Source organism: Panicum hallii, chromosome 3 (genome assembly GCF_002211085.1).
Source record: "Panicum hallii strain FIL2 chromosome 3, PHallii_v3.1, whole genome shotgun sequence".
Taxonomy (NCBI): domain Eukaryota; kingdom Viridiplantae; phylum Streptophyta; class Magnoliopsida; order Poales; family Poaceae; genus Panicum; species Panicum hallii.
This window is the reverse complement of record NC_038044.1, coordinates 19,191,121-19,214,579: the sequence shown is the minus strand read 5'-3', so window position 1 is coordinate 19,214,579 and position 23,459 is coordinate 19,191,121. Positions and strand designations below refer to the sequence as shown.

Sequence of the window (23,459 nt, the reverse complement as noted above, 5' to 3'; positions counted from 1 at the left end):
TGTCGTTTGGAGCCATCACCGTTATTGTCGACCATGAGCGCACTTGTGGATATCGTGGAGTGTCCCGTGTTAGAATTACTTAGCTTTCTCCTACCGTACAAGAAAATTCTCACCATTATCCTTGACGAGCGAAGTTCCAACCACACCTCATTTCTTAACAGAATTTGATAATGCTCACATACATGCTACGTCTGTTTCTAAAATAAATCCAGAAAAATACGATCACATACATGTGCTTGCTGAGAACTCAAACTGAGTGTACGTCTTCTAACCTAACCAGTTGACGTTGGACAACATGGGACACTGACCAATGTAAACGTTTACAAACAAAACTTTGGTAAACAAATAATTAAGGCATGCGAAATTATGTTGAAATCACAAAAATGTACGTCCTGTTGTTAAATTCTTCTCTTTTATTGGTGTATACCACGCACCAATGGGGTTGTATCTTGAATTCCTTATAAATGCATGTTGTAGATGATCTCTTGTATATGCATCTTCTTATTATGTGGAATTTAATTAGTAGGTAACGTTACGTTTCTTTATTATTCAAACGTTTTGCTAGATCTGAGATGTGGTTTAAATCTTGCAAAATCTAGTAGATGGGTACGACCATATGAGTGGGGATTGGTTTAAACTCTTGGATTTTATAGCTATTAGGGTTATGCTTAACTACGGATATGCAAATTCAATGTTGTCCTTTCTTTCTTTAGATTATTATGGCAGCTAGCTAGGATCTGTACACAACCTGACTCAACCATATTCAACCAAATAAATAAGTAAAAAGTGTATTTTTTATCCCTCAAGTATTGCAAAAGGGTGACATTCATCCCTCATATTTCACTTGGTGCAAATCAACCCCTTAACTAATTAAATCAATGCATTTATCATCCCACCTTAGCTTAACAATAGTTTAGTGTCATATAATATTGGTTTAGGTCATGTAATAATCTAACTAATCATTGCTTGGCCACGTCTAATTTTGAGTCAATCGCTATAATCGCTCATGTGGATCGGTTATGTTAATATTTTTTTGGATAAAATTTTATGGGTACCTAATTTAGAAAATTTATTGAACTTTTTATGGGCTTTATATCTTCAACTTAGCACATTACATTACCAAGCAGTGATTATTAGTTATTAGTCAGATGATTTGTGTGGCATAAATCGCCATTAGATAGTACTGTACCATTGTTAAACTAAGGTGAGGATGATAAATGCACCAATTTTAAGTTAGTTAAGGGATTAATTTGCACCAAATGAAACATGAAGGATGATTGTCATGCTTTTATAATACTTGAGCGATGAAAAAATACACGTTTCCAATAAATGAAGCTGTTTAGGAAAGATCTGCAGAGATACATACCCCAGCAGAAAATACGTCAAGTTTTCAACCAGAACCATAAATTGCTTGGATGCAAACTTCAAAAATCTAGCAGTAAGATAGTACGGCGCGCCTACCCTGCCGTTTGTACAGCTAGCGACTGCAGCCGCGGCGCGCCGAGTCCATCGATCATCAGTTGACGCCTGCGCGCGCGCCCATCAACGTGTGCGACCGCCGCCTCGATCTCCGTCGCTGCTTGCTAGCACTACACCCCCCTGGGCCTCCCACGCGCGCGTGCACACACCGAACTCTCCGTCCTCCATGGCGACGGCGGCGCCGCGGGCGAGGAAGCGGATCGGAGCAGGAGTGCCCAAGAACGTAGTACGGGCGGCGGCGGCCATGGATGTGCGTGGCCGTGTACGTGTTGCTCCTTACGCGGTAGCAGCTAGCCGCCGGTGTGGCTGCGGTGGCGCCGCGGCGGGTCCTGGTGGACGCGCGCGCGGACGTACACACACCAACGACGACGTGTGCAGTCGTGCTCGCGCCAGTCGTTGCTGTGTACTGTGTACATCCTCAAGCACAACGACTGGTCCATCCATCGGGTAGGACAACGATCGGCCATGCATGGTCCCGGGGCGGCGACACGAATATAATGTGTGCTGCGTGCTCCGCTACAGTTGTCGACAAAATGTACATGTGCCGCACGGCTACAGGCTTTGTTGACCAGAGCCTTAGGAATACAGCACGTTTTTCTTTCCTAAATTCGTCTTATACTATCTCATGTATTAATAGGAGTAATCAAAATAAATAGCTCACGAAAATGACAATAATCAAGTTTTCTTCTCCGCATCAACCTTGGACGGTTCTAGCTGTTTTCCGACACCATCGGCATTGCCTGCGGTGGAGGAAAGGAAACCTACATACAGTGCTAACAAGATCTAGATGAACATCAATCCCTTCTCTATCAATACATCTATGTTGGGCAGTTTTCATTTCTGGCTACTTGAGAGAGAGTGAGAGAGAGAGAGAGAGATGAACCGCACTAGTTGCTCCGTTGATCGTAAATATAAGTTGTTTTTAGCCATCTTCACTATTTCACAGGCATCCGGGTGGTCGTGTTACCCGACGACCAGCTTTAAATCCAACACTTGCATTAGTTTCTCTAGGTTCTATGTATTAACGAGGTTGTACCTTGAATTGTCTATAGATGATGTGATAGGACATGCATAAGACTTGGCGATGTGTGGACGATGCTAAGTTCAAATGAATCAATCTCTTGAATTTTAAATGAGGTGTTATTGGTGCTTTTATCTTTTATATTCTCAAGAGAGAATGAAGATCCACACACTTAGCCAAGATAAAAAGCTACAGCTAACAATTTGCAGCATTGAGCTAGGTTTATTATGAGCCAAATAAAACATGGCAACTTTTGTCAACGGTGATGGATCTAGCCCCCCACCCCACCCCCATTAGAACAAAGGGAAGCTAGGGGAGGAGAAGGTGAGAGGAGAACAAGAACGGGTAGAGAGAGAGAGGGGGGAGGTAGGAAAGAGGAAGAATTAAGAAGATGATTTTAGGTCTCGTATAGCTGTTGATTGTATCCGCTCCAATTTAATTATCAGCCGACTATGAACTGCTTGGTCTCAGATTTCAACATCCTATCAGCAGTACGTGTTGCCCACCCTTCTATCTATATATCCTTCTCTTTCTTTCTTCTATTTATAAAAGGTGGACCGATTCTACGGTACTTTGACTTTTGATACGTCGTTAGTCACTGACAGATGGACCCTATCCATACCGTGCAAGCCGTCCGTCCGTAGATGCCCCGATCAATCTCCGAGTTAGCGACCGAGTCCGACTGTACCCGTGAGGTAGCGCCATCGCCCACCCGCCTGTACCCCGTCCCGCGCGCTGGCGCGGCAGCTGCAAGAAGATCTCACAGGCACGCCTCGCCGTCCAGCGTTTCGTTGAAAGGCAGGCAAACGCATGCAAGCCATCTTCCGCCTCGAGTCTTGCTGCCCGGTCGCCGCACGACCTCCCTGGTCAAGCGACCGTGACCTGCCCAGCAGTTCTGACGCTTGCTCTATGCACCTCCGTGTTACTGTGATACTGCATGAACAACACTGCATGCTCTTTAATTGTTCAGTGAAATGCAGGTGAAGCTGGCTGCTGCTTTGCAATTGGACTGGGACGTGCTAGCTGCATGGTGGTGTAATTAGATGCTGCCGCATTCTGTGAACAAACAAGTTTTGTGATTTATTTTACAACCATCTTAGTTGTATGAATTTCATCTAGAAAAAAGTTGTATGAATTCTATCCGTTAAAACAACAACCTTTCGAACATTTAGACTATTGACATATAACCATTGGAATCGGAAAAACAAACTTAGTTGGTCTAATTTGATGAGTTTGCAGGAGCGTGTAGAAATATAGAAAGGGTCTTACGAAGTGGATATGCAAATAAAGATATACATAGTATGAACTGACGAGAGTCTGCTAGAGATGATCTAAAAGGAGCAAACATGAAAAACTGAACAAATGTTCAATTCCAATGTTTACCTTTGCCACTTTTTCTTTTAACTTGCGGGCATCAGATAAAAGAGAGAATACAAATCGTTGTTCTGACTAAGGGTGCTTTGCTTTATTTTAAAATATAAAAGGAAATATCCTTTCGCTTGGGATCGTTTTGCATTTCAAAAAGAAGCTAGGAAATACTCTGCGCCCATGGTGGGTGTCAGCAGCGTTAATTTTTTAGGAAAAATATAAGGGCCGAGAAGATTGGTGGGGCTTATGGTTTTCTACTTGGTTAGATGGATTATCTGGATAATGTTTATATTTAATTTAATATACCATTTTATTACTTATAACATTGAACAATCATTAATTTTACTTCCTGCAGAAGACTAAGTTTTTAGCCATATTAAATAGAGAAGAGATTGGAGGAATTTTTTTTCTCCAGTTGCAACACACGGGTATTTTGCTAGTTGTACAATAGCTATCGTTTCCACTCGACACTCACGGGGAGGTGAGCAAGTCATTGTTTTGCAATGGTAAAGTATCATTAATACAATGCCTTTGTTGCTTCCATGCATTCAGTGTAATAACCCACTTATAATTGTAAAATATGGAATATGACTAATTAAAAATAACTTATATTTACCATACAAGAAGTGATCAAATTCCTATTTGAGATTATTAGGCGCATGATTTTCTCTCTAGTTTATACTCCATTATTAGAGAGATTATTTTTATATTGAAATGTGTGTATATTTGATGGGTACACAACCTTTGCTATGTGTTTATCAACCAACCACAAAATATTTGGTATTTTGGTTTAGGATCGGATTCCAACATCTAATCAGCAGTCCGTGCAGCCTACCCTACTATATACTGTACAACGACGACTATCGTTTCCATTCAACATTCACAGGGAGGCGAGCAAGTCGTTGTATTGTATTGCAATAGTGAAGTGTCATTAGGACAATGCCTACCCTACTATAATAATAATTTGTGCTTTTTGCTTCCATGTATTTAATGTAACGACTTATATTTGTGAAATATTGAATATGGCCAAAAACGAGTTATATTTATCATAGAAGTTAGTAAATTCCCATTTGAGATTATTATGCGCATGATTTTATCTACTTTATACTCCATTAAAGAGATTACTTTTATCGTCCATAGGTGATGCAGAGAGGTCATGTGTACAACTTTTGCTATGTGTGGACGATAAGTTTTAAGTTTGAGCGAAATAATCTTCTTGACTTTTCAATAAGGTGTGTCTATGTGAAATTTATTGGTGCTTTCCTTTTCCTTTTGTAACAACACTTTCACTAGCTGTTCTCTCACTGCCTGCCTACAAGCAAGGCTGCACGTGGTATGGCTTCGGCTTCTCCTAAAACGGCTTCGGCTCCGGATTTTTCAGTGAAGCTATTTTTTAAAACGTTTGGCGAAATAAGTTTTATGAGTGGATAGAAGAAGTAAAGCCGGTGAAGCTGGTATTTTTGGCTCCTCCTATTGTTTCCAGCTTCACGAGGTGCTTCGTGCATGAAACAATTTGCAAAATGCTCCTTCAGGTGAAGCTATTTTAAAAGTTATGCTAAAGGGTCCAGTAAGGAAGGGCTTGTCACATCAATAGCATGTGTTTAATGCCATCCTTAGAACGCCACTATGCCACCTGAGCTCAAAAAAAAAATGATGCGAACAGTTACGCCTGAGATATGATACTCCATCAGAAGGTCATCTGAGACCCTTCCAGGTTCACCCAAAGCCGGCGAGAGAAGATCACCACTCTATCATCAGAAGTTTAATTACGTCTTGTAATCTGCAGCGTTTCTGCCATGGAAAAACACACGGGAGTTTCCAGTCTGGACCATTAATTGCCGGATCTGACAGGTACTCGCCTGTCCCTGTGCTGCAGCAGCTGCTGCGGCTGTACAGCGACTGCAGCTGGGTGCGCGTCCATTGACGCCCACGGGGCGGAGAGGCGCTGGAGGAGCGATAAAACGCCGCGCAAACCCCATCGGCACCCCGTCATGCAGGAAGCCAAGCTAGCCGCGAGGAGTCCTCTCCGACGCGCAGCCACCTCTTCCGCCGCCGCCAGCCACCGCTCCGTGCCCCTCGCACGCGCGCGAGCAGCGGACGGTCCTCCATGGTCAGGCGGACGACGGCGGCGGCGCCGATGACGGTGAGCGCCCGCGCAAGGGCGGCGATGATGGCCGTGGCCGTGTTGTGGTTCCTTGCGGTAGCGGCAGCCGGTGTCGCGGCGGCGCCGCGGCGGATCCTGGTGGACACGGACATGGACACCGACGACCTGCTCGCGCTGCTGTACATCCTCAAACACAGCCGCTCCGAGTTCGACGTCAAGGTTGGTGCCATGTCACCGTCGCTCTCTTCTCGTGGCCTCCTGCCCGCGGCCGCGCTACGTGTCACCGCCGCCTGGCGCCTCCCCTTGGTAGTGAGATTCGCCACCTAGAGTGCGTAATCGAGTAGACCGCGATGCTGTCCATGCTAAATTTGCCATGCCCATCGATGATTGATCATGGCGTCGACTCTGGATGGAGTCCGGAGGGGGTGGTGGATCACTGTTCCCTGAGGATGGAGACACGGAGCAACGCATGGCGTGATCTCATCTCGATCCTGCGCACGCCGGCCGCGGTAGCGATTCCTGGTCTAGCTCCGGTGCGCACGCGCCTCAATTTCTTATTGCGTCGCCATTGATCGTCGGATAAAAGAGGGCGGAAAAAAAAGTGATGGGGATAGAAACGGACAGCGACGGCGCATCTTGGCTTTGACCCTCGGCTCGCCGTTCTTGCTGCAGCTGCATGTTAATTTCAACGCCTCGTAGCCATCGAATCGCTGATGAGCCCATCATATCCGATAGATCCCACACCTCCCGGTCAAGCCCGGCTAGTGCGTCACTATTTGTTGCCGTGAACAATGCAGGCCATTACCATCAACGCCAACGAGTGGAGCGACGCAGGGCACGCCGTCAACCACCTCTACGACATCCTCTACATGATGGGCCGCGACGACGTCGCCGTCGGGGTCGGCGGCGACGGCGGGATTTCGAGCGCCGGCGACGTTCGCCCCGACGTCGGCGGCTACCTGCCACTGATCGACCAGGTAGCCGACACGACGCCATCATCGTCGATCTCATACAGCGAGCCAGCCTGCACTCTGACTGAGCTCAGCATGCATTGTACTGCTCGCACGCAGGGAATGTCAACGGCCGGAGGCTGCCGGTACCGGCAGGCCATCCCGTCGGGGCGCGGCGGACGGCTGGACGTCGACACCAACTCCGGGGTCCGGAGGGGCTTCCTCCCGCAGGGTTCCCGTGGGTACCGCCCGCTCCGGCAGCCCACGGCGCAGCGGGTGATGGCGGACACGCTCTCCGCCGGCCCGACCACGGTGATCCTCCTCGGCGCGCACACCAACCTCGCGCTACTCCTCATGACGCACCCGCACCTGCGGCGGAACGTGGAGCACGTCTACGTCTCCGGCGGCGCCGTTAGGGTCCCGGGCAACCTGTTCACCGCCTCCGCCGCCAACCCGGCCGCTGAGTTCAACTTCTTCGGCGACCCCTTCTCCGCGTACCAGGTGCTCCACTCGGGCGTCCCGGTCACGATGATCCCTCTCGACGCGACGAACACGATCCCCGTCACGGAGGAGTTCTACGCCGAGTTCCGGCGGCGCCAGAGCACGTACGAGGCGCAGTACTGCTTCCAATCGCTGGACGAGGTCCTGGCGCGGCAGATGAGGCGGACCGGCGGCGGCCATGCCAACACGGCAAGTCCGAACCCTCCATTTCTGATCCTTGTAAAACTTTGGGTGGTCCTCCATGAATTCCTTACGCTGCTTCTTCCTTTCTCGCGGTGCAGGGCTACTACATGTGGGACGCCTTCGCCGCCGGCGTGGCTCTCTCCAGCATGCGCCATGGCGAGACCGGCGGCGTCAATGAGTTTGCCGAGCTCGAGTACATGAACATCACCGTGGTAACCTCCAACGAACCGTACGGTGCGCGCGACGGCTCGAATCCCTTTTTCGATGGCCGAGCTACTCCAAAGTTTGGACTGCAAGAGGGTGGAGTTCACAGTGGCCATGTTCAGACTGGGGTCAGAGATGCCTTCTGCCTGGTGCCAGGAGGCAACAGAGGAAGATGTGAGGTAATATAATGTACTGCATGCAAAATGTTATCAAACATGACAAATTCTGATTTCTGAAGCCTGAAACGAAAGCCTGAATTTTTTTTTCTTAGGATGGATTCACTAAGGAAGTGTCCGGTCCAGAAGCAGTCAGGGTGTACGTCGCAACGAGGGCGAAGCCGAACACCGAAAAAAATAGCTCACTGAATAGGGAATTTTTCAAGAGCTTCCTAGAGGTAACTAAGCAAGTACGCTTAGCATGTTTTTGAGCTCATAGTTCACAACTCACAATGTCAAACTTCAAGCACAACAATGACCAAATTTTTATTTTCAGGTTCTAAATCTCCCTGAAAACGCTGGCCGTTTCAACATAAGTACACAGTTCCCACATTACAGAGAAATTCTCTACAAGCCAGATTTCAGGAATGTAAGCAGGGGTAAGCCAGTTATTTTTGACATGGACATGAGCCCCGGAGATTTTGTGGCCCTCATATACCTCTTGAAGGAACCTAGAGAAGTAATTGATCTAAAGGTGAGAAAAAAATATGTTACAAACTGCACAAATTTGAAACTAACAATGCGGTTCACTTTTGTAGCCTGACAAAACTCAGTTTACTGAAATGTTTTAGGCAGTTTTGGTCAGTGGCAATGGCTGGGCTAATATCGCGAGCATCGATATCGTTTACGACGTTCTACATATGATGGGTCGCGACGATGTCCCGGTCGGTCTTGGCAATACCACTTCATTGGGCAATCCAACCCTTGGTTGCAAAAATTTTTATGCTATTCCCCATGGCAGTGGTGGATTTATTGATTCAGACACATTGTATGGATTGGCTCGGTCACTGCCAAGAAGTCCTAGAAGGTAATCACTCTCCCGAAGCCACCTTCATATGTATGCTAATGCTACAGAATTGTCACAATACATTTTACATCCGTTCATTCCATTATTAGGTACATGTCTGAAAATTTAGATCATCCGGAACGCCAGCAGCCACATGCTTATGATGTTTGGCAGTCAGTCAGGAAGCAACTTGGTCCAGGTGAGAAGATCACAGTTCTTACCAGTGGACCTCTCACCAATCTGGCCAACATTTCACTATCTGACATCGATGCAAGCTCTGTATTAGAGGTCTGTTCCTTTTGCACCCCTCCTTACAGTAGTACAAAACTTCAAATGATATTCAGAACGGTTGATGAACTTAGATGCGAAATTGATCTTTCATTGTACACAATCTTACAATTTTATGTTAGTTTCTTCAACTTAGGATCACTTATGTTCTCTTAAGAACAGGAGAGAGACATGAGAGGAGTGGTTTTGTGGAGTGAAGCTAACAATGTATATTTCTATATTACACAAGCTTGGATACACATGAGGGGTACATGTCCTTTTGTAGGAATTTTAGGTCGGTGCTACAGTACCGCTACAGTAACCGACATTATGTCAGCTAAAGCAAAATCAAAATTTACTACTACTAGCAGCTATCAACAGCTACCTATAACTTAATGGCTAAGCAAAGTATATCTGACCCTACTGGTCAAAACAAAATAAAACTCATGGATTATCTCACATTCTCTGTATGCAGAGAGTTTATGTCGTCGGCGGAAACATCAGAGATAGTGATCATGACAAGGGAAATGTGTTCACGGTTCCATCGAACAGATATGCAGAGTTTAACATGTTCCTTGATCCACTGGCTGCAAAAACAATCCTAGAATCCAGTCTGAATATCACACTCATCCCTCTTACCGTGCAACGAAAGGTTGCTTCATTTGAGGGTATCCTTGCAGCTTTGGAGCAACACACGCAGCATACTCCCGAATCAAGGTTTGTCCATGGTTTGATCTCGCTGCTACAGGAACTTCAGATGAAACAGAAATTGTATCATCACATGGTAAATGACCCCTTATGACTGCTTTAGTTACTTACTGTAATTCGTTCGGCTAGCCTAATACTTCTTTATTTTGCCCATGTTCAATTGTTGACGTATGATTAGTCTTTAATTTCTTTTTACACTTTTTTGTGTAAATTCTCTCGTTTCCAGGACATATTTCTGGGAGAAGTTCTTGGTGCAGTTTACATGGTCCAAGGATCTAACTTGGAACCCTCTGTGAAAGTCAAGCGAGTAAGCATTGTTGCCAACACAACCGAAAGTACAGATGGGCAAATTTTGGCCAGGAGAAAGAGTGCAAACCTACTGAAAATACTTTATAATTTAAACAATGGAGTATATTACAACCATCTGGCAAATTCATTGGCAAACAATAAGCAATCTGCGGTTGTTGGGAGCTTTGAAGAGCAAAAGGCAATTTGGAGCAGGCCACAAAAACAATTCATGGCAAACATAGCAAAGGATATGAAATAAGTAATGTTCTGAAGCAATATTGCTGGGAAATGATTAATATTATATACCAAAGGTCAAAACAGTTTACAGCATATTTCATCATTTTTAGATTCAAAAAATAGAAAGGGGTATCGACAGAGTTACAGTTGTATGAAAGGGAATTCATACAGCAATGAAATTTATATTTCTCCAGATGGGGTTTCATTTACTCTGGTGAATGTGAGAAACGTCTACTCTGCAGTTGTTTCGAAGTCACAACTTGTCTATTATGCTCGAGAAATCAAACCTATAACATATTTCCTTTATTCCAATACTCCATTCGTATTGAAGTGTATAAATTGTAGCTTACAGACAACCCATGACTATATGGGCATAAGAAAAAAATAATGAGGAAACTATATACCAAGAATCTTTAACAGACTACAGACAAGAAATGCAAAATTTGATCAACATATAATCACAATATACCAGTAAAACATGGATCACTAGCAGTCATGGGAATTGTTTCAGACTCGAGGAGTCTACTGAACGTTACGAGTAATTAGACTCTCAAAGATGGTGTACAGGTCCTTGTTTTCGGGACCAAAGATTTCATCCGCCCTTCTTAATGTATCCTGTAATGTACCATGAAAGGATAAGAAAAAACAGTTCATACATCGCAAAACAGATAGTAATTCTAGTATATATCCATTTATACCTCTCTGGTCTGCCTGTATGCATTCAGTTCCTTCACATTAGCCAGGAATGCGCCAAATTGCTCATAAGACAAGCGGTTTCTGCACGAGCAACAGTTAAATAGGGAAATCAAGTGTGCACTTGGATAAGTGTAAAAAAATCGCTCTTCTGATAATTAAGCATCAGTGGAGTTCAAACATTTCTTTCTAGATTCCTGGAAAACAAGATCCTCAGGGTCAATTGGACCTATTGTGCGGCAAATGTGCAGCTCTTGAAAAATAAATACATCAGACTCCAAGCATCTCTTTTCATTAATTCTTAATCAAGTATACAATCTCAAGGCCATGAGTGCAGTATATTTAAGGAAAAAAAAATCAACTACTTAACTGAATACGTGGAAAAGAAACTGTCTGCATAATTGCACATACCTGACCTGACGAAAGAATTCTTTGCCATCAACTCTCGTTCGTCCTGAAACAAATGAACTCTCAATGAAAAGAAGTTTATGGATAGCTTATTTATGATTTTGTGTTGAACCTAGAAACCAAAGAGATGAACCTGGCAGACAACACATAGTTCATTTTTTGCTCAGTGAGACTGTAATATATCTTGGAGCTTGCTACAGATGGTAGTGAAATTGTAATATATCTTGACCATGAAAATGTAACATTCTAGATACTACCTCTTTTTCAAAATACGTTTTAGTTTTTCCCTAAGTCAAACTTCTCTAATTTTGACCAAGTTCAGTCAAAAAAATACACTAGCATCTACAACATCAAATTAGCTACATTTTGGAACAGAGGGGGCACATTATAAAAGCAGAACTTTTTTGTCAAAAAAGAATCTTAGCTGCATAATTGCTTTTATATAATCTTGCCCATGCAATTGCACTTCTTTACAGAAAAAGAAAAGAAAACAAGATTTACATTCAAGTATCAGACAAACAATATAACTAACTCTTGGGTTTGTCAAAGTTCACCTGTTTGACTTGCCGCATCAAATGGAGAGCTATAGTTACCAGAATAGCCTGAGGACCTGTCATTAAACATATTCATTGATGTAATGGAGATCGAATGTCGCCTTGGTGGTGAGCCTGGGGGAGTCAGCTTTGGTGTGTTGTTGTATGACGGCAAAAAAACATGTGGACGTGGTAACCTAGGTGCTGCACGTACAAAAAGGGATCTGTATGTAAAACATCATGAACAGATTTTCATATAGATATTAACTAGATGATAAGATGAAAAGGGAATGTACCATCTGGGTCAACTTGACTACTTCCCTCTGAAACTGAACTTGCAGTTTCTGAGAACTGTGGCGATTTGGAAGTTTGGAGTGCAGAATCTTCATCTGACAAAAATAAACTGTGTATATTACTCTTGAGAACAAGGGTAATGTGTACCTAGTACAAAAACCATGAGAATTATGTAGTACCTGATGGAGCAGAGGAGAAATTTGGACTTGCGGCAACTCTTGCCATGGGAGCAGTAGTCTACAGCAAGGCGATTTGAAAAAAAAAAGGAAATCACTTTCAATTGAAATGAACTACAAATACAAAAACAGGGGAAGAATTGAAATGCTCTAGTCAGTGCTGGGTCCTTCAAACTAAAAAAAAAAGCTGGAGACAACTTGAATGTCAGATGTGAAACGACTTACATCAATGCCGTCATCTTCCTGGAGCGACTGCACAAGTGTCTTCTTGAAAACTTCCAACTTCACAAGAACGTAGAATATGAGCAGTAAGGTACACGCTCTAGTCCAATGTAGCTCTACTCAAATTCTAGTCCAATGTAGCTCTACTCAAAATGTTGGACTTGATATATCAGAGAAGAAACAATTGTGGCAAGTCCAATGTAGCTCTACTCAAATTCTAGTTTGAAAATATAATTAGATTGCTACGCAGCTGTCCCCAATGGACACTAGAAAATACACGAATATACTGCCAAAATGTAATCCCAAAGTGCAATGAACCAATCTCCTGTTACCTTGGCGACGTCTCTGTTCAGCTTCCTGACAGTGTTGGACAGTGAAGAGTTCTCGCGCACCAGCGTCTCCTGTGCACCCGTCACCCACGACCAAAACATACAGGAGCGTCAGATTGCAAGTAACATGCGCTTGCCCAAAATTGCAGCATGACATGACACACAGCTACTAGCGACGACTAGAGGGAGGCAAGCGTCGGCGAAACTCGAAAGCAGAGTCGCCGCGGGCCCACCTGCCAGCGAGAGCCGTTGGCCGTTCCATGGAATGGAAGGCAGAGGCGGGCGCAGAGCTGAGCCCGGGCAGCTAAAAGTTGCGACTACTCCGGCAGCTGGTGAATTGCGTACCTTCTCCTCCTCGACGCGGCGGAGGCGGCCGGTGGCGACGGCGAGCGCGGCGTCGAGCTGCTCGACGCGCTCGCGGAGGTCCTCGGCCTCGGCGTCGCGCTCGGCGAGCTGCGCGCGCAGGCGCGCCGCCTCGGCCTCGAGGCGGCCGAGGCGGGACGACAGCGCGATGGAGGTGATCTTGCGCGCCACGTCCAGCTGCGCGAACGGGTCCGACGGCAGCACCGCCACCAGCTCCGCGGGCAGCCCGAAGTCCTGCTGCTCCCCCGCCTCCGCCTCCGCCTCGCCCGCGTCCTCGCCCACCACCGCGGCCGGCGGCACGGCCTCCTCCCCTTCCTCCGCCATGCCTCCCCTCCCCGCTCCGCGCTTCTTGGACTGATGCTCTGTGCTCTCCGCTCCTTCCCCTACCTCTCGCCCTTCATTCCCGTGCCGCGGCCGTTATCTACCCGCCCGCGTGGGGATTAGGCTGGTGGCGCGCCCCCCGCCCTCTCCCTGTGGTTGGTGGTGGGCGTGCGCGACGGCGCGCCACGGGTTTGGGCTGGGGAGCTTTGGAGGCTAGCGCAGTAGCGCCCTCGGCGCGCGCTGTGCAGGTGCGGAGGGCTGGGCGCGCGCGCCTGGGTCTGGGTCATCGGGGGAGGCGAAGGCCTCGGCCGTGGGCCTGTGGCCGAGGCGGGTGTGGCGCGCGCGACGCGAGTGGCGAGGCGGCGTGTGGATCGGGGCGCCGTTCGCCGGCCCTCCGGTTCGGGAGCAGCGTGGTGCATTGTTTTCCGGGCCTCGGATGGCTTATTCTGGGCGGCGATTGGACACGTTGGAGGTACCTGGTACACAGGGTCCGGGACACCTCGTGACAAGTGAACAATTCGAGCCAGGAAGGAGTACCAGCGAGCGTAGTACTCGCTGGCACTTTTTTCTGTAATTTTTGCGTCTTTTTATACTTGCTCTAATTCATAATTCGTGTTCCTGATTAAAAGTTAAAAAAAATCAGAAATTGGAAAAAAAATCCTGGAGTAGTTAATAATGCAATTAAGAAAGGAAGACATATAAAAGAAGGTCAAAGCTATCTATAGATTGTGGAGTAGCAAGTGTTTTGAAAATTGTAAAAGAAGGCAGCACGGTAAGTTTTTGAACATGTTTGTTTCAAAAACACGATACGGAGATGGAAGCCCACATAGCCACATAGTTATCTCATCCACCTCCAAAAGGTAGCCTAATTAATAACAAGGCATATTCTTTTTTAATATAATCGGCAGCTCTAGATTTGTTTAAAAAAATAACAAGGCATATCATCCCAGCTTATTTGTCTCCACCATCAGGATTGAGGCTCGAGGGGGCCAGCACATGGAAATAATCACATCTTCGTGAATAAAACTTCTTTACTGAATGTTTATACAGTTATGTCACATTAAATCATCGCTAGAATTTTTCCCTTTTTTCAATTAAACAGAAAGTCTGTACAAATAAACATGGAACATTCACAGGCCTTGGCAGGAGGTGGTCAACAAATATGGCTGCCAAGCTACGGGATTCAGAACCACCCAATGTCCCGGAAGTATGGCACAAAACAAATGGGTCTTACAGTATATGTACAAATCAACACAAAGGGAGCTGAGTTGCGGCAGGCAATGGCAACTTCTCGACAACATCCAGCTCCCTTAATCGTGGATCCGCGGATTAGTAAGTTGCCTGGAGGGATCTTGACCTCGGATTGAAGAGAAGAACTTCACTTCTGGCACATGAACATCAAGCACAAACTTTACCTTGAGAATATGTACCGTGGTAGATGATCATTTCAGCACAGCTTTATTCCACGAAAGCCTACTAAAATTTCACCATCCTCTACATAATATTGCACACTGAATGTTGTGGGCACTGTTTTCCATTATATCTTAAGTAAAGCAGAATAGAACTTCAACCTGCAACATCATAAAGGGGCAAAGATCAGAAGGACAAACTGACCGACTGACAAAGAGTTAGTAACTTAAATTATGAATCGGACCTTCTTCACTGAAGGCAAAAACTCCTCCAAGCATGTCATCATTATCCCCATCTTCCTCGGGCTTCTCTCTCTCGCAGTGGCTGCTGCTGCTGTCAGCATCAGTAACAGCTTCAGTTAACTCACGGCAGTCATCGAGTTCTGATATTTTACAATAGCCCTCTTGGAAATACTGGGTAAACTCCACTGAGTTGTGAGAATCAGACGCCTCCTGCTGTCCAGAATCGACAGTGGTGAGACACCCATTTGGTATATCAGTGCTTGCACCATTGCTGAGCACAGAATTATTAGTTGTTTCAGGCTTGCATGCGCTGTTTGCAGGAGACAGCACTCCATCAAGAGGTCCATCCAAGAGGGAATAGCTGTTCAATGGTCTGATAGATGCATTTGATTCAGGTAGCGTAGATACATAGCCGTTGCTGTCGTTCTCTGCTTTGTGATGGGCAGCCATACTTGCAGCATTAGGAGATTCAATAGAGTTGCACTTCCCAACTTGCTGCAGATTAACTGTTGAGCTAGGTCCAGGCAATGGTTCACTAACTAGACCATTCATATTTGCTGTTTTCCTCATATCTACAAGAGTAAGAAATTCTAACCAGTCACAAATAAGTGATATTATGGACATTGACAGCCTCTGAAACAAGACTTTGACTCGTAATTTTGTTGCACAATATTTATAAGGAAAAAGTCCATTTTACTCCCCTCAACAATTCACTTTGTCCACTTAACCCCTGAACAAAATTTAAGCTCAATCTACTTCCCCAAACTATTTCAATTGGTCCAATCTACCCCTACTGAGATTTCACTTTTTTATTTCTCCGCGTACAAGTGGAATTTTAACTTCAAATTTTGCAATGTAACTTATAATATGATGACCTATGCTAGAAAAATACATTATGATTTTTTCATGAATATTTTTCATGCAGAATTGTATCTCTGTGATAAATTTCGTGTTAAATATTACCAACTTATGAAAATAACCATGAAAAATTCTTAATATATTTTTTAACATAGAGCATCATGTTCTCTATCCACTCACAAAATTTGAACTTAAAACTCAATCTATACGTGGAGCAACAAAAAAGAGAAATATCATTAGGGGGTAGATTGGACTAATTGGAATTGTTGGGGGGAGTAAATTGAACCTAAATTTGACTCAAGGGTTAAGCGGACAAAGTGAATTGGTGAGGGGAGTAAAATAGACTTTTTCCTATTTATAAACATAGCAAAAGTATACTTTTATGACTCTACTTTTCAAGACAAATCTACTCATGTCATTTTAAAATATCCAAAGTCAAAACATAGAAAGTACTCCGTCCACTTTTTCTGGGCGTGTTTTTTTATTTTTTTGGAGTTCTCCAGGAATCAAGGATTGTTAGACGTCTTTTGCTTCCCGATGTAGTTTTGTGTGTGTGTTTTGGGGGGGGGGGGGGGGGGTGTCACAAATGCGCCTGCACTTTAAATGTGCATGCATGCACAGGCAGCTAGTGCTGGTGAACTAAATCATAGTCAGGGGTATTTGGGTCAAATTTAAGAGGATAATTGAGACAAGTCCTGGACGAAAACATGGCTAACATAAGCGGATGGAAGTAGTAGATTGTAACGAAAGTTTGAAATGGTTCACTTAGGACAATCACTTGCTTGTTACTGGATAACTGGAGTAATAATACACCAAGAAGTAAATTTGACATCTTATTCTTACCAGTGTAAAATCCAGATATAGGGGCCACTGGCTTGGATTTATATTCACCATTATCCTTTACAGAACTATAATGTGCATCACCAATGTGGGACCAGCCATTCTGAAAGCCTCCATTTGCAATATTCCTACATCATTGTATCATGTTATATGCAATGACATAAAAAGGAAGTACTAGGAATAAACCTCATTTAGACTCATCTGAAGTTCACACAAATTAGTTGAACTATTAAAGATAGAACATTCATCCCATTTGAAATATTCCTACAAGGGACACTAACTAAATATTTGCAGGTCAGATGTAATGAAGTAAAGAATCCAATCCTGTAAGATGCAGATAGGTCACAAAGGTACGAAGAGGAAGTGGAGAGACGAGGATAAAGGGTGCTATCCTCTATTTTTCAAAAAGATGTGTTGTGAGCAATATTTCATCCAAAGCTACAAAAACATAATTGCCACCCACTACATAATTTCATCCAAAGATACAAAAACATACAGAAAACATGACAGTCTATTTCATTATTAAGATCGTATATTTTGACTTCCTGCATTCATTGCCACCCACAGCTGCATTTTTGGCAAAAAAAAATATTTGTATTTTAGACATGAAAGCCAGTCACTGAGAGTGTATCCGTATTTACAAACTCATTCAGAAATACAAAGCATTTTCAAAGATAATTACCTAGATGCTTGAAAGAAATATGAAGACAAAGGTATTTTTTCTTTAAAAATGTGAAAAAAAACAAGCGGTTAGACAAACATTTGCACCAAATACCAGCTAATTAATGAATTCAACAATTCCCTGAAAATAAGCTGAGATTATACACAACAGAAAACTAAGATCTTTCAGTTTTAACAAGAAGGATAAATTTCTGCAGTGCAACAGCAGTCATTGCTCATTTTAAAACTATATGTTAGAATAGAATTACCAGAAACTCAAGTGCTATCATTTAAATAAAAAAGCTTAATTTGAAGGTTTCTACTCAAATCTTTCGATATCTATAGCCTGAGGGATGCAATAGATAATTGCATGCATTTGATATATGGTATGCTAGCTTACTATCTCTTGCTGCAGACTGCATCCAGTTGTTCATAGATATGGGACTTGACATCATCCAATGTTACCTTTTAATGTTGTAATGCTGCCTTTAAATGTTGTAAACGCACTGGAAAATACATAATTGACATCCTACACTAAATAATAGATTCAGAACTGATAGCGATAATTAAGTGCATCATACTGGCCACGAGTCTTGGCATAAAACAACAAAACAGTAACCAAACACAGCTGAATTACACTGGTAAAGTAGTTTTGCATGTTATAAAGCAATAACACGATTTCACCATAAAAGGATAAATTTAAAGAATGCCAACGCAATGTTTGATATTTCAAAAAATGGAAAACTTCACCTGAAATAAGGGTAAGAATAGAACCTAGTCTGACAAAAGGACGATATATCTGTTCATCTACAACAGTTAGATTAAGCCAAAACACTAAACACTAGTTTCATTGACATTACCTGTCAATAGAATTTCGGTCAGTATAGTGGAACTGCTTGAATACAGGGAGCAATTCCCTTCTCCTGATTTCAACCTCGTGAAGAGGTAATTTCTCTATCTCGATTTCTCCACCACTAGTGCTAACTGTTTCCCCTGACTCCGCAGCAGGATGGTCCATCACATAGAAGCAAATCTGCAAAAACACCAATAACTGTTCAGTCTAGTTCTTGCATGATTCAGTACATCGTTAAAGACACTGCTGTGTACCTTAGATTTCTGCCAGATGGGAATCCTCCATGAGTTGATTTGTACTTCTGCATTTGATAGATACCAGCTTGACCTCTCTCGGACTCTCATAATCTCTTTCCCAGAGATACCATCATTTGATGGAGTGGAATCTGAGTGTTCGCTATCTTCACAGTCAGAAGCATCCATTGCCATCATACAGTTTCTTTGGTTATACAATACAATGTTTGCAATATTTTCATCTCTTTCTGGCCAGTTTGTCCTACGGCACACATCCCACCATTGAATTGGTTCAGCAGTAACATGCATCTCATCATCTTGGAGTTGCGAGTTAGGACCCGGACCAACTCTTGGGCTGCTACCAGAGGACTCAGAACCTGAAGAAGGTAAAAGTTCATGTTGAATAACATGACCAGATGGTGAATACACCAATAGATGCTCCAGAGCATTAGCCTTCGACGGAACTGGCAAAGAACCATGGTAGATGGAATTATGGAAAACAGCAGTAACAGCACCAGATGGTACAGATAGTTTTCCACTTGCAGAAGCAGCCACATTGCTGACAGTATTTAGCCAACCAGAAGTGCTATTCTTTATTCTACTGACTACTGAATTTGTAACAGTTGAAGGAACTTGATGAAGCTGTTGATCCATAAGAAAGGACGGTTTTGACCACCATGGCCTTGACTGACACGGGGCAAGAGGTGGCCCATCACTGTGCGAATTCTGTGGCTGCAGACTGGCATCACCACCAAAAGGGGACAGCGTAAATATATGGCAAGTACCTCGTGATGAAACAATAGATATCCATTGGCTAAAATGACTAAAAGAGATGTCTTGTATGACCTGCATGCAAATACAAGGTAATTAACTAAATGAATAAAACCATAAAAACGTTCCAAAAAGAATTTTTAATTGCTCAGAAAACGTACAGCTGATGTCATGCCACGATACAGTTTGTAAAGATGAACATGAGATGCAGTACAGTCATAGCGTGTTGTGCCCGAGCCACTAGCAATGCAGGTTGGCATGATCCTGAAGACATTAATGTTATGGCCATGAACGGAGGTTGTCACCAAAAGTGTTCCACTAGGGTCGAAACAAAGAGCAGATATGGGACTTGTGTGAGCCCTAAACTGCGAGATAACAGCTTTTGAAGTGAAATCCTTGATGACGACCTGCAAGGGTTCAATGAAATTTCATTACTAGTTGCATTGAAGATTTTACTTTTCCATGCACTAATTTGACAAGGGGGGAAAGCTGTGAGTGTCCAACTAACCATTCCTGCATTGTCAGCTTCCAGTGGATGCACGCTAGAAGGAATTTTACCAGATCTCCTGCCTGGGCTTGATGACAAAGGGGAGTTGGAACCATCAGGCAAAAGTTCCTGGCAGTACTTTGACAACGTTTTGTATCCCATGTCACCAAGATTAATAATACCAGTAGCTAGTTGCTTGCTGGACTCCATTGCATATCTAGCAACTAAGCTTCCGCTGCTAGGAGAAGTAGATGGGCTCACTCCTGGCGAAGGTGTGAGATTCTGTGGACTTAAACGGCCAGTGTTTGACAATAAAGGAGTATTTGTGGCATACGCTAACCATCTCGGGCCAACAGCCATCGGGCCATACCCAATATTTACCCCAGGTGCACCTTGCAAAGGATATGTCAAGACGCTGAGCTTGTTCTCAAGAGTAACAGCATCAAAGCAGTAGATCTGGAATGCAGTAAAATAAGATAAGTATTTCAAAGTATAATCCAGAAAGTTCACCCTTTCTCAATTTCAATTCATTGTACAAAACGCAAATCAATGTGCCAAGAGGAACTTACTTGTGCTGCAAGAGCTACAGCAACAATCCGCGGGCTGCAGCGAACTAAATATACAGCAGATCGAAATCGAAGAACATGTACATAGGTGTGAGACCTCAAAGAGTAGAAACGAACAACAGTGGGGGTCGAAATGCAATTTCCAGCTTGAGGCTCGCTGTTTGTGTCTCTGATCAGTGCACTTAAGCGACCACCTTGAACTGCACCATGGCCATTTGTCTCGTCACCAGCAACAACCAGAAGCATGGGATGCGATGCTCTGAATCCTTCAGAGCCTTCAGAGTTGACTGGAGTGGGTTGCATTTGCAGAAAAGTAACTGGGCCATCACGTTTTGAGACCAATTCACAAACATTTGCAGCATCCTCGACATCAAGCACTTGAAACCCATTTGAATAACCAACGAGCAGAACATGCTTGAATGATGACGGATGGAGCTCTAGTTTATCGAATCCAGCCCACAAAACCTGTTTATAGATGGAGCGTCAAGACTGCATTCCTGGATAGATTAGCAGAAACATACACTGGGAAATACTTTTCTAATCAAAACTGTTGAAATGTGGAATTGAGTCGACCCAAGCACTAACTAAACATGGATAGACCGACATTTTCTTATCCATGAACAGCGCCATATTGTTGAATTAGTAACCAAATAAATGAACACTGAAGAAAAAACAGATGCAAAAACTGTTCACAACAATAGCAAGGCACCCAATAGCCATGTGCAATATCAGCATGGAAGAATTCCACGGAACAACTATAAAGTGACCCATGCTCCCTGACGTTTCATCTTCACAGGAACTGTCAGTTCCAGTATGTTACTAGTTGTCAGTTCCAGTATTTTACTAGTAACTTCTAACTACTTCAACTTAATTCATGGTCAACTCACTTAAAGCTTCATTAACTGCCACCAGAATTGAGATTAAAAAAAAAAGAAAATTGCCACTAGAATTTCGAATCTATGAGAGCATAAGATCTACCTCACCAGGCTACTCATAACCTCCTACTACAAAATGGCATGATTGAGTACAGATTCCAAGTGTAACAATCCATACATTCTAGGATGTTCTAACTTTTGGTAAGTAGTTTGACATGGTTCATGGTCAACTCCCTTGAAGCGTGGGCAACCGCCACTAGAAATCTAGAATTGTGAATCTACTGGAACACTACTGAAAACCTACTCGTGCAGAATGCCATAATTGAGTACACGGTTGCACGCCAAGCGCTAAAGTTAGCAAACCCCAGCACCGCTGGTCACGTCTGCAGTAGCAGCGCGAATAAAAACGAAATCTTTGGACAGGTAGAGAGGCAGGGGCGCTGCGCAGCCGACCTGGTCCTTCTCGTCCTCGGCCTGCGGGGCGATGGAGGCGGCGACGGAGGCGCCCGCCGAGCGCACGGTGGACGCGACGGAGCCGGCGTTGGAGGACACCGTCTTGAGGCAGGACGATATGATCCGCAGCGAGCTCGGCAGCAGCCCATTCCTTCCCCCCTTCCCCCGCCTCATCCCTCCCCGCCGCTCCCTCCTCTCCCCCCGCTCCCCCAGCCCGGCGACCAGCACGGGCGCCCGCTCCGGCTCCGGCTCCCCCACCGCCTCCGCCGCTCCTACAACCCCAGCGCCGCGACCGCGCCGCCGCCCATCCGCGATCGCCGCCTCCGGCGCCGGCGAAGCCCAATACCATCCGAGTGCCGCACCCCCGCTCCCGCCGATCCCTCCCGCCGCCGCAGCCGCGATCCGTCTGCTCAGCTCGGCACCATCTCCCTCCTCGCCGCTCGCCGCCGTCCCCTTCCCCTCCGACGCCGACCGGAACCGAAACCAACAACTCCCTGGCTTCACCCTTTTCCCTTCTCTCTCCCTCCCCCTCTCTCTCCCCTCGCTGTTGCTTTCGTGTGCCTATCTCCCTCCCTCCCCCTTTAAATAATCCCAAGTAATCCCCCTCCGGCTCGCCTCTCCCCCCGGCCCTGGGCTCCGCGTCCCCGGAACCAACTCCTCCCCATCCCTCTGCCACGCGGGTCCCGCGGCTTATCCACCGACCGCACGGGGCTCCCCGCCGGGTGCCCGTGGCGCGGGCGCGGGGAGGGGAGCTTGCACGCAAGGGGAATATGAGGGGGTAGATCCCTTGCCAAGCGGGCTTCCTCCCTCTCCGCCGCTGCGACCTACGGCCTCGCTCGCTGCTGCTCCCGAGCCCGCCTGTTCTATCCGCTCGCTCCCTCCCTGCAAAAAATGAGCCTCGGCTGCCTACAGGGGTTTTCGCTTGGCTCGGCTCGGCTTGCACGCATCACAGTTCACTTCACCACGCCGCCGATGAACTGGGCTTGTCCTGGAAGCTCCGCGCGGCTGCCGAGAAAACAGCGCGGGGGCACGGGCTCGGCACCCAAAATCTTCGGGGCTCGGGGTGGGTATGGTACGGGACGGGAGGTGGTTTTGCTCTGCATTTGCTGGTGCTCGATCGAGTTGATGGATCGGCAGCAGATGTGATTGCGGTTAGCTCAGCTGGTTACCGGGGGAAAGGGAGGCGCCAGGATTCTGGGATGGGATGGCGGGGTGCCGTGCCGGCCGCGGCGGTACTTGGTCGGGGGATTCAGATTCGCTGCGTTGCGTTGGTGAGGTGCGGATGCAACAACCAACCAGCGGCAAACGTTCGCTCGTTCGTTCCGGGGACGCAACGAGTGCTCGATAACGTTTTGGGTTGGGTTTAAAAAAAATTGGGAACAATGTATGCATAATTTGTGTGCAAAGTGAACCCTGTAAGAATATCTTCAACACATTACTTAGAGCAGATTACTCATCATCTGGTACTATATATATTTCTCTCTTCATCACCAACGACGCCGAACCGTTTAAAAGCAAGTTTCAAGAGTAACAAATGCGAAATGATGGACGAACATGCTT

The 23,459-nt window shown here is 45.3% G+C and overlaps 3 protein-coding genes across 6 annotated transcripts; 1 reads left to right on the top strand and 2 right to left on the bottom strand.

Annotated features, from left to right (window-relative positions):
- Positions 1-5,833: 5,833 nt before the first annotated feature.
- Positions 5,834-10,521, top strand: LOC112885884 (pyrimidine-specific ribonucleoside hydrolase RihA-like). Of its 4 annotated transcripts, XM_025951574.1 has the most exons (10): positions 5,856-6,191; positions 6,770-6,949; positions 7,043-7,612; positions 7,705-7,989; positions 8,082-8,204; positions 8,303-8,500; positions 8,598-8,833; positions 8,923-9,100; positions 9,555-9,863; positions 10,014-10,521. In XM_025951574.1, the coding sequence occupies exons 1-10, from the start codon at positions 5,976-5,978 to the stop codon at positions 10,332-10,334; spliced, it is 2,616 nt and encodes an 871-aa protein (XP_025807359.1). In that variant the 5' UTR covers positions 5,856-5,975; the 3' UTR covers positions 10,335-10,521. The 4 variants fall into 4 exon arrangements, with proteins under 4 accessions (XP_025807362.1, XP_025807361.1, XP_025807359.1 ...); XM_025951575.1 differs by lacking the exons at positions 5,856-6,191; positions 6,770-6,949 and having other exon boundaries at positions 7,470-7,616; XM_025951576.1 differs by lacking the exons at positions 8,923-9,100; positions 9,555-9,863; positions 10,014-10,521 and having other exon boundaries at positions 5,849-6,191; positions 8,580-8,819.
- Positions 10,522-10,614: 93 nt separating this feature from the next.
- Positions 10,615-13,995, bottom strand: LOC112885885 (uncharacterized protein At4g15545). Its single transcript, XM_025951578.1, has 9 exons — positions 13,313-13,995; positions 12,971-13,039; positions 12,642-12,698; positions 12,420-12,477; positions 12,243-12,335; positions 11,968-12,150; positions 11,417-11,459; positions 11,011-11,089; positions 10,615-10,927 (listed from the first exon to the last, which is right to left on the bottom strand). The coding sequence occupies exons 1-9, from the start codon at positions 13,652-13,654 to the stop codon at positions 10,835-10,837; spliced, it is 1,017 nt and encodes a 338-aa protein (XP_025807363.1). The 5' UTR covers positions 13,655-13,995; the 3' UTR covers positions 10,615-10,834.
- A 669-nt stretch (positions 13,996-14,664) lies between these two features.
- LOC112884447 (autophagy-related protein 18h-like) lies at positions 14,665-22,472 on the bottom strand. Its single transcript, XM_025949831.1, has 9 exons — positions 21,900-22,472; positions 20,575-21,036; positions 20,027-20,461; positions 19,680-19,925; positions 18,769-19,593; positions 18,522-18,694; positions 17,005-17,129; positions 15,306-15,875; positions 14,665-15,222 (listed from the first exon to the last, which is right to left on the bottom strand). Exons 1-9 carry the CDS (start codon positions 22,071-22,073, stop codon positions 15,218-15,220), a joined length of 3,015 nt encoding a protein of 1,004 aa, XP_025805616.1. The 5' UTR covers positions 22,074-22,472; the 3' UTR covers positions 14,665-15,217.
- Positions 22,473-23,459: the final 987 nt, after the last annotated feature.